Genomic DNA, 19,447 nt, shown 5'->3' with positions numbered 1-19,447 from the left:
TAATCACCGGGTATGCAGCAAAACTGAATTTTTTCTGTCACATTAGCAGTTTATTTTTTTCTGCCATATCTCGATCACATTATTTCAGTAACTTTTATTCAGTTGATTATAGCAGGATAAGTGAGTGGTAGGAAAAGGAAGATTGAGTAATTTGGGGTACCAGTAAATATCATCTTACATGCTTGGTAAATTGGATTTCTTTTCTTTTTTTTTCTTAACATTTATTTATTTACTTGGCTGTGCTGGGTCTTAGTTGCGGCACGGGGGTCTTCATTGCTGCATGCGGGAGCTTTGTTGCAGCATGCAGGATCTTTTAGTTGCGGCACGTGGGATCTTTAATTGCGGCATGTGGGATCTTTTAGTTGCGGCATGCAGAATCTTTAGATGCAGCATGTGAACTCTTTATTTGCGGCAAGTGGGCTCTAGTTCCCTGACCAGGGATTGAACCCGGACCCCCTGCATTGGGAGTGTGGAGTCTTAGCCACTGGACCACCAAGGAAGTCCTGGTAAATTGGATTTCAAATTTTTTACTTCCTTCCTGTTATAAAATTATACATCCATTCCTTTTGCTATGCAGCTTTTCAGTGGTTCATGGTGTATTTCCATGCCCTGTTGATGTTTTTCTTGGACTTGCTTGGGCCAGTAAAATATTAGTGAACAGAGGTTTTAAATATGCTCCTCTGATTTAACTTGGTCTCCTGCAGCCCTGTAATCTACCATGACAGGAGTGTGCCCCACATATTCACTGCCCCTTCAGTGACTAGGCCCAATATGAATGACACATTGGAATAGTTCTGAACTTGATAACCCAACCAAGATCAGCTGATCCACAGTCAATCTGCAGACTCATGAGCATAAAAGTGAATGTTGTAGACTACAGAGATTTTGAGGTTGTTAGTTACCCAAGAAAAACTGACTAATGCAGTCAAATTCTGTTAATGCATACCAGTACTTTTCTTTACTTGAAACATATATTTTTAGTTTTTTCTCTGTATTTATAGGGCAGAGAAGATAGAGGAAAATATTTTTAAGCAAAAAAGTAAACTAGGACATCTATACTGGACTAATTGCAGTATTATTCCTTAAGGAGTATTATTACATTCTAAAATTATCAGCTAAGTTTTAACATTAGAACATTTCAAGTGAAAAGAGATACCTCACTAAATCAAATGCATTCTTCTAGATATATCATCTTTAAACAATCTAGTGCTGATTTTTCTTTAATTAGGGAATTATTACACTAATGACATGCCTCTTTGTAAACCTGTAAAATACTATAATTCCATATAAATCAGTCTCATGTCTATTCATGAAAGCCCAAAGATTAGAAATCTATTAAGAAAGAGACTTGAAAAATAGGTCTAGGAGATATAGTGTTCATCTGATCACAGTTCCAGAGAGAAAGAGAAGAGAACCGTTGGAAGAAAAGAATTGGTCAACATAGTAAAAGAAAGGACCCAGTGACTAATGAGAAATAAAAAGTTAAGACCTGTTCTGGTAAAAGTTTTGAAATCCAAAGATAAGGAATAAATCCTAGATTTCTACCAACAGAAGTTCGGGGGAAAGATAATAGTGATCTGTACTATGGTAGTGATAGGAGAAATGAAGAGAACATGGTAGATTTGAACTCTATATGAGGTTGATAATCTGCAGAATAGCTATTGCATTTGTTGCAAAGGGATGTGATGGGAAGAAATGAATGATTACTAGTCTTCTAGTTCGAATAAATATGTGAGTAGGTGGTAAATACGTAATATTTTTTAATTGAGGTAATTTACCATTTTAACCATTTTAATGTGTACAATTCAGTGGTTTTAGAACATTTACAATGTTGTGCAACCATCACCGCTATATAATCCATCACCCCAAAAGGAAGCCCTATACCTATTAAGCAGTCACTCCCCATTCCTGTAGTCACCTCTGGCAACCACTAATCTACTTTCTGTCTGGATTTGCTTATTCTGAACATTTCATATAAATGGAATCATACAACATGTGGCATTGTTTTTGTCTGGCTTCTTTCACTTAGTATAAAGTTTTCAAAGTTTATCAGTGTTGTAGCATGAATCAAGCCTTCATTATTTTTATTGCTAAATAATATTTCATTGTATAGGTATACCACATTTTGTTTATTGATTCATCAGTTAATGACATTTGAGTTGTTGCTGCTTCTTGGCTATTATGAATAATGCTTCATGAACATGAACATTCATGCTCAGGTTTTTGCTTGAAAACCTGTTTTCATTGCCTTTGGGTATATACATAGAAGAGGGATAGCTGGGTTGTATGGTAATTCTGTGTCTAACTTTTTGAGGAACTGCCAAACTGTTTTATACAGCAGCTGTACCATCTTATATTCCCACCAGCAATGTATGAAGGTTCTAATTTCTCCACATCCTTACCAACACTTCTTTGTTGTTGTTGTTGTTTTATTAGCCATCCTACTGGGTGTGAAATGGTATTTCATTGTGGCTCTGATTTGCATTTCTTTAATGACTGATGATATGAGTATCTTTTTATGAGCTTATTGTCCATTTGTATTGTACATTTCTCTTTGGAGAAATGTCTGCTCAAGTTTTTTGCCTACTTTTAAATTTCATTGTTTCTCTTTTTGTGGTTGAGTTCTAGGAGTTCTTTTTATGTTCTTGATTCTAGACTCTTTTTTTTTTTAAGTTTTTTATTTTAAAAACTTTTTTTGGCCGTGCCATGCTGGCATGTGGATCTTAGTTCCCCGACCAGGGATTGAACCTGTGCCCCCTTCAGTGGAAGCACGGAGTCTTAACCACTGGACTGCTAGGGAAGTCCCCTCAATTCTAGACTCTTATCAGATAAATGATTTGCAAATATTTTCTCCCATTCTGAGGGTTGTCTTTTCACTCTCTTGATAGTGTCCTTTGATGCACAAATGTTTTATCTTCCAGTTTTCTAATTCTCTCTTCATCTGTGTCTAATCTGTTTTTTCAATCCATCTATTGAGTTTTTATTTTCATAATTTTAATTCATTGCTGAAATTCTAAACTTTTACTTTCTTTAAATATTAAGCATGTTAATTTTTTTCTTTTTACATAAGATGACACACAATTTTAATACAGCATTTGGTCAGTATTTCTCAATAGAAACTCTCAGCACTTTTGAGTCAGTGATTGACTGTGTCTAGGAGCCATGATGTATATTAGGTCTCCAGAACTTATTCATCTAATAACTGAAAGTTTTTACCCTTTGACCAACATCTCCTTTTGCCACCACCATTCTCCTCTCTACTACTATGATTTTGACCTTATTTTTTAGATTCCACATGTAAGTGAGATTACGTAGAGATTATTTCTTTCTGTGTCTGGTGGCTTATTTCACTTAGCATAATGTCCTCCAGGTTCATCCTATTGTTGCAAGTGGAAGGAGTTTCTTCTTTTTTAAGGCTGAATAATATTCCTCAGAGAGAGAGGGAGAGAGAGGGAAAGAGAGAGAGAGAGAGTGTGTATGTGTGTGTGTGTGTGTGTGTGTGTGTGTGTAAAATCACATTTTCTTCATCCATCCATCCATTGACAGACACTGAAATTGTTTCTATATTGTGGCTACTTTGAATAATGCTGCAGTGAACATGGGAGTACAAGTATCTCTTTGAAATGGTAATTTTATTTCCTTTTGATATATACTCAGAAGTAGGTTTGCTGGCTCATATGGTAGCTCTATTTTTAATTTTTTGAGGAATCTCCATACTGTTTTTTGTAATCATTGTACCCATTTACATTCCCACCAACAGTGTATAAGGGTTCCTTTTTCTCTGCATCATTGCCAATACTTATTATCTTTTGACTTTTTGGTAATAGCTTTCCTAACAGGTGTGAGGTGGTATCTCATTGTGATTTTGATTTTTGTGATTGATGATTGTTGATGTTGAGTACATTTTCGTGTGCCTGTTGGCCATTCGTATGTCTTCTTTGGAAAATATTTATTCAGGTCCTTTGCCCATTTTTAAAAAAAATTATTTATTTATTTATAATTATTTTTTTGGCTGTGTTGGGTCTTCGTTGCTGTGTGTGGGCTTTCTCTAGTTGTGGTGAGTGGGGGCTACTCTTTGTTGTGGGGTGTGGGCTTCTCATTGCAGTGGCTTCTCTTGTTGAGGAGCATGGGCTCTAGGCACGCAGGCTTCAGTAGTTCTGGCTCGCGGGCTCTAGAGTGCAGGCTCAGTAGTTGTGGTGCATGGGCTTAGCTGCTCCGCGGCATGTGGGATCTTCCTGGACCAGGGCTCAAACCCATGTCCCCTGCATTGGCAGGTGGATTCTTAACCACTGCACCACCAGGGAAGTCCTGCCCATTTTTTAATTAGGTTTTTTGTTTGTTTTATTTTGCTATTGAGTATGAGTTCTTTACATATTTTTAGTATTAACCCCTTATCAGATATTATGGTTTGCAAACATTTTCTCCCATTCTGTAGGTTACCTTTTCATTTTGTTGATGGTTTCCTTTGCTGTGCAGAAACTTTTTAGTTTGATATAGTCTCACTTGTTTTACTTTTGTTTTTGTTGCTTGTGCTTTTGATGTCAAATCCAAAAAGAATCATTTTCAAGATGAATTTCATGGACTTTTCCCCCTGTGTTTTCTTCTAAGAGCTTTATGGTTTCAGGTCTTAGGTTTAAGTTTTAACCCATTTTCAGTTGATTTTTGTGTATGGTGTAGGATAAGGATCCAGTTTCATTCTTTTGCATGTGGATATTCAGTTTTTCCAATGCTGTTTATTGAAGAGACTATCCTTTCCCCATTGTATATTCTTGGTGCCCTTGTCAAAGATTAGTTGACTGTATAGGCATGGGTTTATTTCTGGGTTCTCTGTTCTGTTCCATTGATCTATGTGTCTGTTTTTGTGCTAGTACCAAATTGTTTTCCTACTGCTTTGTAATATAATTTGAAATTAGGAAGTGTGTTATGCCTCCAATTTTGTTCTTCTTGCTCAAGATTACTTGATTACGTTAGCTATTCAGAATCTTTTTTGGATCCATGCAAATTTTAGAGTTGCTTTTTCTATTTCTGTGAAAAAATGCCATTGGAAGTTTGATAGGGATTACATTGGATCTGTAGATTACTTTGGGTAGTATGGACATTTTAACAATATTAATTCTTACAGTCCATGAATACAGGATATCTTTCCATTTATTTGTGTCTTCAGTTTCTTCATCAGTGTCTTATAGTTCTCAATGTACAGATCTTTCACCTCCTTGGTTAAATTCATTCCTAAGTACTTTAATCTTTTTGGTGTTAAGCATACTACTTTAAATTCTGTGTCTTATTGTTCCATAGTGTGTATTCCCTCTGAGACTATTTATTTTGCATGGTCTTTCTGATTTGCTTTTTTCATGTTCTCTCTTTGTTATTGTTAGTTAAGGACCAGATATTGTATATGAAAGATAGTGGAAGTATTTTGAGATCTATGATGATGTTATCTTCTTCTAAGAAGATTTATGTTTGTTTTTGGCAGGGACTAGCAATCCAAGATTGCCTTAATTAAATTTTGTGGTAGACATTTGGAGCTGAGCTTCAGTCCTGTAAAGGCCAGTCTAGTTTTTTTTTTTTTTTTTTTTTTTAATAAATTAATTTATTTTTGGCTGCGTTGGGTCTTTCTTGCTGCACGTGGGCTTTCTCTAGTTTCAGAGAGCGGGGGCTACTCTTTGTTGTGGTGCGCAGGCTTCTCACTGCGGTGGCTTCTCTTGTTGCAGAGCATAGGCTCTAGGGTGTGTGGGCTTCAGTAGTTGTGGCATGCAGGCTCTGTAGTCATGGTACGTGGGCTCTAGAGCGCAGACTCAGTAGTTGTGGCACATGGGCTTAGTTGCTCTGTGGCATGTGGGATCTTCCCGGACCAGGGCTCCAACCCGTGTTCCCTGCATTGGCAGGCAGATTCTTAACCACTGCGCCACCAGGAAGGTCCCTAGTTTTGGTTTATACTCACTCCTGGAATGTAGCCCTTTGGGGTTCCAAACAAAAGTGTTGGAGTTTTACCAGCTCCCCCTTCGCAACTTGGTTCTCCAGCCATTCCAGTACTTGTCTTCCCAGCTCTGTAAAACTGTCAATGGCTTCTTAGCCTTTCAGATGCCACAAAGTAAAAAATGGCCCCAAATACCAGGTCTCAGTCTTCTCCTTGTAATTCTTTATCATGCTATTAACTCTCCAGTGCCTTCAGGAAGATTTTTAAAATGTATATAGTTGTAGTTTTCTTAGGGAAAAGTTGGTCTGAAGTATTTAATCTGCCATTACCAGAAGTAGAAGTCAACAGTATGTAAGTGGAAGTAAACAGCATATCATTTACTCTTTTTTTAAATGTTTGAGCAGATTCAAAAATCAGCATATAATGTTAGTCTTACCCATTTATATTTTCATGTACATTCTTGGAGAAGGAGAATAAGAAATAGAGTTAACAGTGATCCTACTAGGAATTGCACAGATTGGATTGTCAAGCAGGGGGATATCTTCTTTCATGTTTGTCTTCTCAGGGACAATTGAAGACCATTGCTGTAATCGTAACACTTGTTGCATTGTACTGTAATCATTTTTTATTATGACTACGTTTTTCATGAGACAGTGAGCCCCTTACAAGGAGGAATCCTGTCTTATTCATGTTCAGTTTCCTAGTGCTGGACTTGAAGTTAAGTACCCAGTTATGTAGAAATGAATCTGTGTGTTGGGAATTCCTTATTTTCTTTTCACAGTGAAAAATCAACATCAGTGTACACTGTGCTGAGTCATCCAAAAAGATAAATTTTAATAGAGAAGAATTTTAGTAGAAGAATATTTTCTCACCAGCTCTTTTCTCCCATTCTCTTCTGTGTAACAGGTGGCATCTCCACAGAAAGCGACTGTGCTTTTGAGCCAGACTACGCCGTCCCACCACTTGCAGTGAGTGAAGGTATGCAGCACATTCGGATTATGGAGGGCATGTCTCGCTCTCTTCCATCCTCCCCCTTACTCACACATCAGTCTATCAGTGTTCGGCTCCAACCTGTGAAGAAGTTAACTGGTAAGGACTTTACCTAAATTTAGTATATTTAACAGGAAACCTAACAGTATGGCACTCTAGGTCATATCAGATATGTTTATGTGCATCTCTAGGTTTTTCCTCTTTGGCCTTATTAATGTCACAGACTCTTGGAAAGTGGAGCTCCTACTGATTTTAGTTTAGGGAATTAGAATAGTGCTCCATTTGACAGATTGTTGTATTTATTTCCTAAATGATCCATCTGTTGTGGACATATTTTTCTAGGCTTTCAGGAAGTTTTCAGTTTTGCCAGAATATACTGTTGTTCTGATTGCATTTATCAGCTTGTTCATGCCAGATTACCAAATGGAGATATTGTAATTTTAGAATAATAAAAGCTTCATAGTTTAGCAAAGGTACATCAGTTTGAAATTCTGATTTGTATATTTCATACCTGTTTTTAAAAGCTGATCTAGATATTTACCTCTCCATGGTGCAGTACTCCAACTTGTTAGGATATTTACTATAATTCATAAGTTGTGGATTGACTTTAATATGATCTCACAGTATGTATTGTGCAGTCAGATCAAGTTGTTAGGTATGAAACTGTGTCTTGATTAAATGAACTTTTATCCCTTAAAGCTTTTTCAGGGAAGAAATTTTAATATATTAAATGATACTTATGTGCGAAAATATGTACACCTGGATCACTTTGTCCGGTTTCTTTTAACATTATTAGTTTATATCAACATCAGTAAGTTGACTGGTATTGAGTGGATTATGAGTGTATGGAGGCAAGAAATGAAGTCATTCCCAAAGACTATATTGACTTCCTCCTATGTGTCTGGCATTGAGTTAGACAGTAGTGTTGATTATCGAATGACAATTCAAAAGAAAATAAGATGATAGAGGGGGAAATGAGATTTTTCAGACTCTTCCATCTATTTTGAATGAAACTTTTACAATGTTTATAATTTTCATTAAAATAATAGTATTTCTTTATTCTGTAGTTCCACAGAGCATAACTTATGCTTCTTTACAACCTGCACAAAGCATAAGTTATGCCTCTTATATTTTTTATTGTTTTTTTTAGGCATCTTCAAATGACTGAGTCAAAGTCTACTTTGATTCTTGGGTCATTAGGTAAAAATCAGTAAAGTAGCTTAATAACATTTTACTAAAATACTTATTCCTTCTGTTATCTGAAAACAGGGTAAGTTTTATGTGATTGGGCTTGAATAAAACTTTCAATGCTTAGAAATCCCTGCTTTTTCTTACAGTTTAAGGTATTATTGATTACTGAAAATACAAATAATCAAATCTGATGGCTGTGTAGTGATGTGCTTCATTTTACTACACATATTGGAAGAAATAGTAAGAAAAATTCAGTTTCCATATAGAAGTTAGCTGAATTGCCTGAGGTTTTAGAGATAGCACTTTCCTATCCCATTAGCCTATCCCAGTTTGAACTTTAACTTAAATAGACAACCTTTAGATGACCTAAAAGATAAATACATATACTAACAAAGTCAACAACATGCCTGATGTCACAGAGATAGTACAGGGAAGCAGTAATAGGAAGTACACTTGGTTAATTACAGGTATGAACTATTCAGTTTTAATTTTACAGTGCTCGAAGTATAATCATCCTCTCAAATAATTTTATTTACTGAAGAGGTTGTCAGAGGCCTAAGAATTTGAAGTTTGAGAATGCATTTTTAAATATCTGAATGAAAGAAATCTGTCTCCTGAAAGAGGATGCCATGAAAATTTTTCTGTGGCCAATTTTCTGCCAAGTGAATTAGATGATAAGAATTTTCTGGTTTAACCTGGAATGAAATTACTTTGAAATTTAAATTAAAAATATTATTTAGTAGATTATTCATCAGTTATCTTTCCTTTCCTAATTATATTTTGTTATAAATAAGTAAAAAGAACTTTGTATGGGAAAAGATTAACTGACCATAAGGAAATGTCCTTCAGAGAATGGTTCTTAACAAAATACATTAATTTAATATGGCCATTAGGGCTACACTTCCTAATTTATGCATTTCCATTCATTTAAACTTCCAACTACCTTATCCTTCTTGTATTCATATTACAACCAAACTGAATAAGTAGGGCCAGAATAGTTATTTTCTTCTGTTTTCTTTCTGACTTTCTAATATTTAGTCCCCTGTCTCTGCTATGGTCAGGGTAGTTTGCTCATTATTCTTCTGTGCTTTTCACTTAATCATTAAACAAATATTTGTTTAGGACCTACTATATGCCAGGCACTGCTATAGATACAGTAAATAGAGTAGAGGAAAAGACAGTTGAGGCTCCTGCCTTCAAGGTATTTATACTCCAGTTGGGAGGGAGACTGATAATAAACATATAACCAATAAATAAATAATTTTAGATAGTAACGAGTACTGTGAAGGTGAGAAAGACTGGGGTAGAGGTAGGTTCTTTCTATGAAGTGATCAAGGAGAGTCAGAGAAGGAGATATTTGAACTGAGGTCTGAATAACAAAAAGAAGCCAGCCATGGGAAGATCTGGGATCAGAGCCTTCCAGGCAGAGGGAACAGCGGGAACAAAAGTCCTAAAGCAGAAAGCAACGTTGGCATGTTCAAGGATTAGAAAGAAGGCAGGTGTGTTGTCAGCAAAATAAGTCAGAGGGGAGGGGAGTATGAAATAATTGAAGAGGTAGGCAGAAGCCAGAGTTTTTAGAATCATGGTAAGGAACGTACTCTGTAGGATTTTAAACAGAGCTGGAATGGGATGTAATATGATCTGATTTAGCTTTTAATCAGATCTTGGTGGCAAATGTGCTAAGAGTAGATAGAGTATGGAGATCTGGAGTATCCCATTAACCTTGGGTGTGTTTTCCTGATCTTTAATAGATCTTTAACTTCTAACAAGTTAGTAGAGGTTGAAAAGACAATTAATCTTTTTTTTTGTTTTATCTTGTAAAACATAATGGAGCAACCTTTTCCTATTATTATATAACCTTTGTACTCTCAACGTATTTGTCTTATACACACAGGTGTATGTGAAGATCCATTTCCAAATACTTTGACTTCTCTTTAGTCTCGAGGGAGTGAGAATGGGGAAAGGTTTGCTCAAGAATAAAGACATGTAGTTTGAAGCTTGAAAACTAATTATATATATATTAACTATGTATATTTAGAATATATATAGCTCTGTCCTGTACAAAAACAAGTTACCATAAAAGTGATCAAGAGAGAAACAGGCTCTGTGGTCATACTGCTTGAGTTTGTATCCCAGCTCTGAGAAAGTCACTTTACTACTGCCTGCTTCTGTTTCTTCATCTGCAAAATGGGGTTAACAATACCTCCTACCTCATGGATAGTCAGGTCTATAACCCATTGATGGTTATCACATTGCTTAATACTTGATTAAAACTGTGTTTGGCAAATAATAAATGCTCAGAATGTGTTCGCTGTTATTTTTAACAAAATTGTTAAATTTGGTGAGAAGTTTTTAAAAATTTCTTTTAGCATTAGACACCAGTTTGGAACTTTAAAACTTTGCACGTTTTAAAAATTATACTTTTTAATGAGTAATAGTAATAACGATAATAATTCTCACTTGAGTGCCTGTTGTGTTGACATACACATGTAAACTCACGTATTCTTCACATGTATCTCAATTTTACACATGAATAAATTAAATCTTACAGAGGTAAAATGTCTTGCTCAAAATGATACAACTAGGAAACGGTCAGAGCCAAGATTAATACCTAGGCCTTTAAACCCTAAATGTGTCTCATTTTACCAATGAAAAAATTGAGGTTTAGAGAACTTAACCAACTCACCCAAGGCATCTGGTATATCGCTTAAGACACTTTTGTTAAAAAAAGTAACATAGCCAAATGGTTTAAGCCAATATAGGGAAACTAGAAGACCTAGAGGTTAGTCAAGCCTCAAGGTTCACTTGCTCAGTGGATGTTGCTCTGCACCGGGGGAGGCGTGGAAGAGAGTGTGCAGAGACATACCGTTGGCCCCAGTAACCGTGGTCATGGGATTGCCCCCGTTCTCTGGATTCTTACTCAGTGACCTTTTCCAGATGCTTTTGTTCATAATATCATAAAGCCCCTCAGCATACTTCTTAAAATATAGAGAATTGGGAGTGCCAGTAGTTCACTCATTCAACACTTAATGAATTTACACTGTCTGCCTACTATGTACACTGTAGGTTTAGTAAAAGTTAAAGTTTGAGTATTCATACTGTTAGTAGAGCTGTAAATTGGTACACCCTTTTTTTATTAAAGTTTTTAAAAATTTATTTATTTATTTGTTTATTTATGGCTGCGTTGGGTTGCTGTGCGCGGGCTTTCTCCAGTTGTGCCGAGCGGGGGCTACGCTTCGTTGCAGTGCGCAGGCTTCTCATTGCGGTGGCTTCTCTTTGTGGAGCACGGGCTCTAGGCACGCGGGCTTCAGTAGTTGTGGCGTGCGGGCTTCAGTAGTTGTGGCTCGCGGGCTCTAGAGCGCAGGCTCAGTAGTTGTGGCCACGGGCTTAGTTGCTCCACGGCATGTGGGATCTTTCCGGACCAGGGATTGAACCCATGTCCCCTGCATTGGGAGGTGGATTCTTAACCACTGTGCTACCAGGGAAGTTCCAGTACGCCTTTTTGTAGAACAGTTTGAAATATGTATCAAAATTGTAATGCACATAATCTTTGACACAACAATTTTATTGCTAAGATTGTATTTTATAAATAAATTTGAACAAATTTGAAATGTATATGTGTGTATGTGTATATAATATTGTTTATGTAGTAAAAAAATGAAAATCTAAATATCAATAATAGTAATCCACTTGTGTTTTAAAATGATATGCAAACATACACACATCACAGGTGCGTTCATTTGGTGGTGGAGTGGAGATACAATAGCTCTAACTCAAAAGCAGGAGGAGAATGACATGAATGTTGTTGTCTATCCTTCTATCATGTTTGTATTTTTATGTGTAAAACACAATGTATCTCATGAGGCAATATAACGAAATGGACCCTGACTGCCCTTTTCTAATTGTGTCAACTTGTGTAAAGTTGCTTAGTCTCTATACTTCAGTTTCCTTGTTTCTAAAATAAGAATAATAATAGTATTTACCTCATAGGACTATAAGAGAATTGGATGAGTTGGTTTGTGTAAAAGCTCATAAAACAGCGTCTGGCATAGAATAAGTAGTCCAATAAATGTTAGCAACGGTCATTATTATAATTTTAAAATAGATTTGGGTGACTTTCTGTCAGCTGTCAAATATGAATTCTGAGCCTTTGGAAGATGACCTTCAAGTAATTTATTTAATAGCCTTAAGTAAGTCCCTCTCCTGTTCTGAGGAGTAACCTTAAAATACTGATATCAAAAGGATTAGTATCTGGGAATACTAATTAGTATTATCCTCTGAGAAAAGATTTTTTGGCCTGATTTTTAAAGTATTTGCTACCAGTAGATTGTAATGACCAAGTGGCAATCCAATTTAGATGGTAAATAAGTTACAATAACCAGTCTGATCATGCTGCAGCCTAGTTATTTTAGATGCTAGCTAAGGCCAAAATATTATTTTAAAATACATTATTAATAAAATGGAATCATTGACTTGTTTCTGAGACATCCTGGAAAAATTGCTTACAGCTATTTTGACATTAAAAAGAGTCTATACATAGTCTACGTAGTCTGATATATTGTAGTGTACTTATGATATGTTCTTCACATAAGAATAATTATCTTACAATTGTTAGAAACACTGGAATTCAAGGTGTACTTTAGTAAATTTTATTAGAAAACATACAGGGTTGCTATGAAGATTAAATAAGATTTCTTAAACATACAACCTAGCATGTAATAAACATTGATAAATGTTACTTTTCTTTTTTTAATTTAATTTATTTTTTATACAGCAGGTTCTTATTAGTTATGATAAATGTTAGTTTTCATTTTATATCTTGGATAAAGTGGAAATATAGTCTTGAGAAAATTATTGAAAAGCCAGTTTGGAAATGTAAAGAGCCTAGAGATCATGTTAGTCTTCACAGTTTGATTTATCTTAGTGTACTCATGCTACTGTAGGATAAGAGTAAATAGAGCTAGGGATTTATAACCAGGGAGGAAGATGGCAAGGGTGGCAGTGGATGGAAAATTACTAAGTGGAGACATCAAGGGTAGGGGAATTCTTGCTGAAGGCAAACCAGGGAATTAGATATCAGGTGTGGGGGGTTCTTGCTGAACTGACTTTGCAGAATTCTTGATACAACTGGTCTAAGCTGGGTGTAAGATAGGCTACAAGGATGTACTGTACAACATGGGGAATAGAGCCAATATTTTGTAATAACTGTAAGTGGAGTGTAACTTTTAAAAATTGTGTAGATAGGTAGGTAAGTAGGTAGGTAGGTAGATAGATAGATAGATAGATAGACAGATAGATAGATAGATAGATAGATAGGGGGCTCAGAGCAGCCTGACTAAATTTTAGTTAAGGAGAGAGTCTTTGTCATTATGTATATTTTGAACACCTAAATGGCAACATACATTATCAAATAAAGAGTTCTTTATTTGATGTTTGCATGCGCTGAATTTGCAACATAATTAAATCTGCTCTTTTTAGATTTTTATAGGAACTCAAGAGTTTGTATAGAGCAAAAAATTTTCTCTTCTACTATTTTTTTTCATATTTAGATGGAAGTCACTCATACAGAGTAAAAGCATTGTTTATACCATTGTGGTATTTATAGTGGGATTATTTAAGGCAACTATAGTGTTGCTGTGTATATTCCACTGAAATACAGTAGTTCTGTCTTCCTACCTCTATTCAACCACTACTGGGTAAAGGTTGAAAAAAAATGCCAAAGTGTCCCTTGACGGAGAAAGAGCCAGAATCCTCTGGTAAGGATCAGCAGTGCCCAGGAACCTCTGGAGTCAAATACTCACATTTTAGGGTCTGAGTTGACTTAGCCAAGTATATGCAAGATTGTAAGAAACCATGATAGTATTTTTCAACAGAACTCTTATCAGTACCTACCTATGAGAAGTTGTTCTTTATAAACTTGTACTCAGTTTCCCATTTCCTTGTATCTCTCTAAATGGTCATTACCTCCTACAATGTATTCTTTTTTATTTGAAGACTAATATTTTCTAGAAGAAAATAGTGTCTTCCTAGGAAAGCTATAGCATATAGTACAAACGAGGGTAATTCCCAACAAGATGTTTTTATAATTTTCCCGTGAAACTTATTTTTAGCCTTCATCTGTGTTTAAAAAAAAAAAAATTCCTGAGAGGTGTTCTTTTCTTTGATGTAGAATTTAACTGGTAAGCAAATGAGCTGATCCCCTACTTTCTTTTTCTATCTTAGTAGTTGTTTGGTTAGGATCTCAGTTGTAGAAAACTGAGTTGCCTTGGCTAGTCTAAACAGAAAGACATTTAGTGAAGTGTTATGATAGCTTTCAGAATCTCCAGGAAGGCCTGACTGCAGCCAGAAACTCCACCACCCTACAATCCTAAAGGAACAACACAACTACCTCTATCACAGTTGCCCTGGAGGAACCAGATGTACCCTCACCTTAGTGTTTATCATATACTAATTGATTTCTTTTTTTCCAGTGTGCATATATATATGGTGTATGTATGTTCGAGTGCTTTTATTAGAAAACAAGAAGTACCGAAAGTAAATTTACTATTAATTTAACTCAAGGCGATAGAAGAAGAAGTAAACATAAAACAAGTAATCAAAAAATTAAAAGCAAAAATGAGTAAAACTAAAAAACAAAATAAAAATTGTTGATCAGTGAAGCCACAAACAAGTTCACTGAAAAGATTAAGAGAGTAGAACAATCTTTGACAGGTATGATTTTCCACCAAAGAGGAAAAGAGGAGAGAGGAAAGTTAACATATAAGATACATAGAACAAGGAATGAAATAGCTGCTGATAATAATGTTCTTTACTGTAACAGAATATAGTATACAGGCTTATAGCAGAACAACATAAAAACTAGATTAATGGAAGAAAACAAACTGTAAAATTGACTCGAGTAAACTTAAAAATATGACTAGCCCAGTAACCATAGAAATCAAAGAACCCTAAGACTCAGCAGGTCCAGATGATTTTACAGGCAAGTTTTATTAAACTTTTAGGTAATAATAATACTAATAGTAATAATAGATAATGTATATTGAGCTGTTTCTCTGTTCTAGACGGTATGAAATGCTTTACGTAGTGAGCAGATTTAATTTTCATGGCAATCTTAAGTGGATAGTCAGTGGCTTCTATGTGAAAAATTTCAGTGATGGCAAGCTTTCTACTTTGTACTTAGCCTATTTTGTTGAATAGTTTTAACCATCAATTTTCTATTTACAATATTTCTATTATATGCAAATATCCTCTGTTGTTCCCACCTGCTAGTTCAAGTTCTGTTTATTTATGACATAAATGAACCTCCTCTTTCACATGGCAGTCCTTTATATCCTGGAAAGCCATTTTTCATATCTGCTTTCTCTAGCTTAAGAGACTTCATTAAGACCTGTCCAGCAAAGTGAGAGAGTGGCATGGACATATATACACTACCAAACGTAAAATAGATAGCTAGTGGGAAGCAGCCGCATAGCACAGGGAGATCAGCTCGGTGGTTTGTGACCACCTAGAGGGGTGGGATAAGGAGGGTGGGAGGGAGGGAGACGCAAGAGGCAAGAGATATGGGAACATATGTGTATGTATAACTGATTCACTTTGTTATAAAGCAGAAACTAACACACCATTGTAAAGCAATTATACTCCAATAAATATGTTAAAAAATAAATAAATAAATAAAATAAAAAGAATGGCTTTGAAAAAAAAAAAAAGACCTGTCCAGTATCGAGATGGTCCTAGGTCTATGTTATTTCCTTTATCTTCTAGTCTAGTAACTATATCAAAATGGACACGAGATTATTTCGGAATTACTTTCCTTTGTGACCCTTTCTTGAATCTTAGTGAACATTTTACCTTTTATGAAGGTTTTTTATAAACTATTTGAAATGCATATTTTCCCACTTTCTAGTCCTGTAGCCCTCCTAATTTCTTATGTGGGTTTACAGAGAATGCTATTAGTAGTTTCATGTTCCTGCCTTCATGTTCTTTTAGAACTCAAGTGTAAATTGTGTGGGCCTGGATTTCAAGTGTGTTTTTAAACTCATAACTTGGACTTCAGTGACTTAACAATGTTTATTCCACCCTTTTTAGTTTAAATGTAATTAATGGAGAAGATTAAAGCAGAAAAAGGGAGTAATTGTTCTATGTCTCTTGCTTGGAGGCAGGTTGTTGTTAACCACGGCAAACTTTGGAGGCAGTTATACTTGTTATGCAGGGTTCAAGCCCTTACTCTGCCACTTATTAGCTGTATGACCTTGGTCAAGACACTTCAGTCCTCTGAGCATGTTTTCTAATCTGTATTATAATATTATTATTATCATTGTTCAAGGCTACTTAGTAAGGTACAATCTGGTAACAATCACTAAGAGGAGGTCTAAACAGACCCTAAACATTAGGGTGATCAGCAGTATGTAACTGGTGGTGTGAACAGGAAAAGGGTGAAACCTGTTAATCCAAGGGAATCTTGGGACAGACAGCAGGCACAGTTCCAGGGGGGGACAAGTGGTTAATATTAAGGAAAATGTTTAACAATGAGAACCCATCATAAAGCAATGTTTTGTTGTCAGCAGATCTTTATGGAAGAATGATACTGATATATCTATAATGTGGCAGAGTTAAGGCTCAGAACTCTAGGCCCAAAAGAACCAATAGTGCCATACTGGTCAAGAGCCCAGCCTTTCCAGTTGGACAGAGAACCAGGTTAAAATTCCACACTCATTCATTTGTAAGCTGTATGTCTGGACAGATGAATACTTTTTGAGCTTCTCTTTCCTCTATAATATGTATAGTAGGAAAAATAATGCCTTAGGGCTGAGAGGAATACAGAAATGTTTGTATAGAGTTTCTCTATGTTCCTAGCATTACTGTGTCAAACATTTAAGTATGATTTGACAGTTACTACCATGAAGCTCTGTTACATTCGACACTACACCCTGGATGAAATTCTCAATATTTGAAAGAGCCTAAAAGAAAATATACATTTACTTGTCATAAAATTATACAGGCTAGCTTATTTTGTTTTGGATGAAATTATATCACCTTTCTGTGATCAACTTATATTTATTTGAAACTCCATTTAATTGTTTATTATATCTCTGTTTAAATTAATAAATAAAATTTTTGACAGATAAAACCTTTTAAAATTTAAGTCTATATGGGAGGAAATAATAAAAGGAATCCTAACAGGTGAAAAAGTTGGCAAGTACTTGGTTGATAATCTCTGATAACCTTTTGAGCTAGTGTGTGGTGTTTCTAAGAGTTGAATATCACTTTTAAAGATGGCAGTGAAGTTTACAGAAAAAAAATTCTTCATTGTCCATCCTTCCTTTGTGATTTCCCCAGAAAACTCACCATGATTTTCTGGCACAGTTCCTAGGAAGTCTATTTTTAAAGTTAATTGTCCCTGTTTTCCCTACTTATCTACCCACTTGCTATGGAATATGAGCAGTTCAAAAAGTGTCAGATATTGAATGTAGGTACTAAATAACGTTGGTCATCAGTAATACTCTTCAGTCACAAAGCATCATAAAGGCAAATAAGTAAATATCCATGATTCAAAGGAAATCCTCTTAGTGACTCTCCAAACAGGAAGTAAATTATAGTATGGGATTATATAAAGCTTAGCATAGAATATATATTCACATTATAACAGTGCTTATTATAATGCTAACCCATGTTTTTTTTTCTCATTATAGAATATTATGTGCCCTAAATGATGTATTCAGCTTGTAAGAGTAATAAATTCACGGCATGACAGAATACTCCCTCTTTGATGAACATTTTAAACACCAGAGGGCAGAGTGTTCCAAAGGACATTTTCTATTATCCCATTATCATTCATTCTTTCATGTCATTGGCTGCATTTAAAAAAAGTAAGAAATATGGCCATTTGAGAATCACCTATGTATCTGAGTGATCTGTTTTGTTTAGACAACATAATGAGCAGTGTTCTGATACATGCTAGAGTTGGTTAGTCCACATTTTCCCTCCTTTTCTAGTTAAAGTCTATATTTCTGGCTTCTGAAAGCGACTATTTTTTTAAGTCATATGTACATCTATATCATTTAGTGAGTTTCATAAATTGAAGATTTATTTAGTGAATTAAGTAAAGTGAGAGAAAGGTAATCAATAGGTATGTCTTGTAACTCACATGCCCTTTTATGTTCTACTTATCCATAAAAACATTCTGAAAGAGCCACCTGCCAGCTAATGATCTTTTTCAGCTATTGGGATTGTAATGTAGAGATAGCATCACATACATTTGAGGAAATTTTATTCAGGTCTTAGGTAATAAAGTCAACATATCAAGTAAAAACTGTATATAATAAAAATTATCCTCTGAAATCCCTTAAGAGGATAATTCACAGCATTCATTAAACAGAAATACTGCTTTTCAATATGTCCAACCCTGCCAGTTTTTTAAACTCTTTTACTGACCACCAGATGAATAGTTGGCTCATGTGTAGAGACCACATTATATGATTTTTAAGAATATATTTCTTTCTCTTCTCGGTTAGTCATCACTCTTCTCTTGGAAGTTGAAGTCCTGATCTGGAACAGTAGCCATTCCTGGGAAAGGAAGAAACCAAAATTAGAAATTTGGCCAAAGCTTGAATTGCTATAATAAGTAGGATGGATACTTTCTTACTTCTGTGCCAATAGAGATTTCATATATTCACCTCTTCATAAGTATTACCCTACCTTTAAGCACTATAGAGTTTAACACTGATGATTACTCCTTAGAGAAAGCTTATAAAGGGAGAAGACTGGGAAAAGAATAAAAAGAATATAAAACTCTGTGTAAGGTTTAGAATGACTTACCTAAATTAATCATAAGGGAGTTAAAAATTAGTAGTCAGGGGAATAGCTTAGTCTCTTAAATCTCTTTCTACCCTTACCTTAAGTTAAATCCAATTTTTAAAAAAACAAAAACCAAACCAAACCTATGTGCTTTGTCTTTTAAAGTATCTTAACCACGTCCTCATCTCAGTCAGCTCCTACAGAGCATAAGCAACATTAAAATGAAAGCCAGTGGAAAAATGATTTGTTGTCCAAGTTTGCATTTTTTCCAGAATTATTCTGGAATCCATCTAATGCATGGATCAGCTCAACTTGATTTGGGGGAGAAGGGAATTTGCCCTCTTTTTCCTGAAGTATTGAGTTTTTGGTATTCTAGAAGACACAAAGAGAATTTCCCTGAAAAATAACCATTGGGGCAAGAAAATATTTGATTAAAAAAAAAAAACTAGATAGATTAGACTATCAGGGAAACAGAACAGAGGTGTGCTGTCCATAGAATTTTCAAATCTAATGTAAATGCTCATTTTTAGGTTTGCCTTACAGTTTTCTAGTTAG

The 19,447-nt window shown here is 35.3% G+C and overlaps 1 protein-coding gene across 17 annotated transcripts in view; it reads left to right on the top strand.

The window, feature by feature from the left end:
* The window catches only part of TANC2 (tetratricopeptide repeat, ankyrin repeat and coiled-coil containing 2), a gene marked incomplete at its 3' end in the record, with an annotated part of 357,840 nt that overhangs the window by 109,759 nt on the left and 228,634 nt on the right, over nt 1-19,447 (top strand). For 13 of the 17 annotated variants that reach the window (XM_082373757.1, XM_082373755.1, XM_082373754.1 and 10 more), the window contains one exon: nt 6,824-7,006. In XM_082373757.1, the coding sequence (XP_082229883.1) occupies nt 6,824-7,006 (183 nt within the window). The remainder of the gene's footprint in view (nt 1-6,823; nt 7,007-19,447) is intronic. The other 4 variants (XM_082373745.1, XM_082373742.1, XM_082373746.1 and 1 more) reach the window with 1 other exon arrangement.

Source organism: Balaenoptera borealis (assembly GCF_965194805.1).
Source record: "Balaenoptera borealis genome assembly, chromosome: 20".
Lineage (NCBI taxonomy): Eukaryota > Metazoa > Chordata > Mammalia > Artiodactyla > Balaenopteridae > Balaenoptera > Balaenoptera borealis.
The sequence above is the reverse complement of the archived record's forward strand: the minus strand, read 5'-3'. Positions and strand labels throughout refer to the sequence as shown.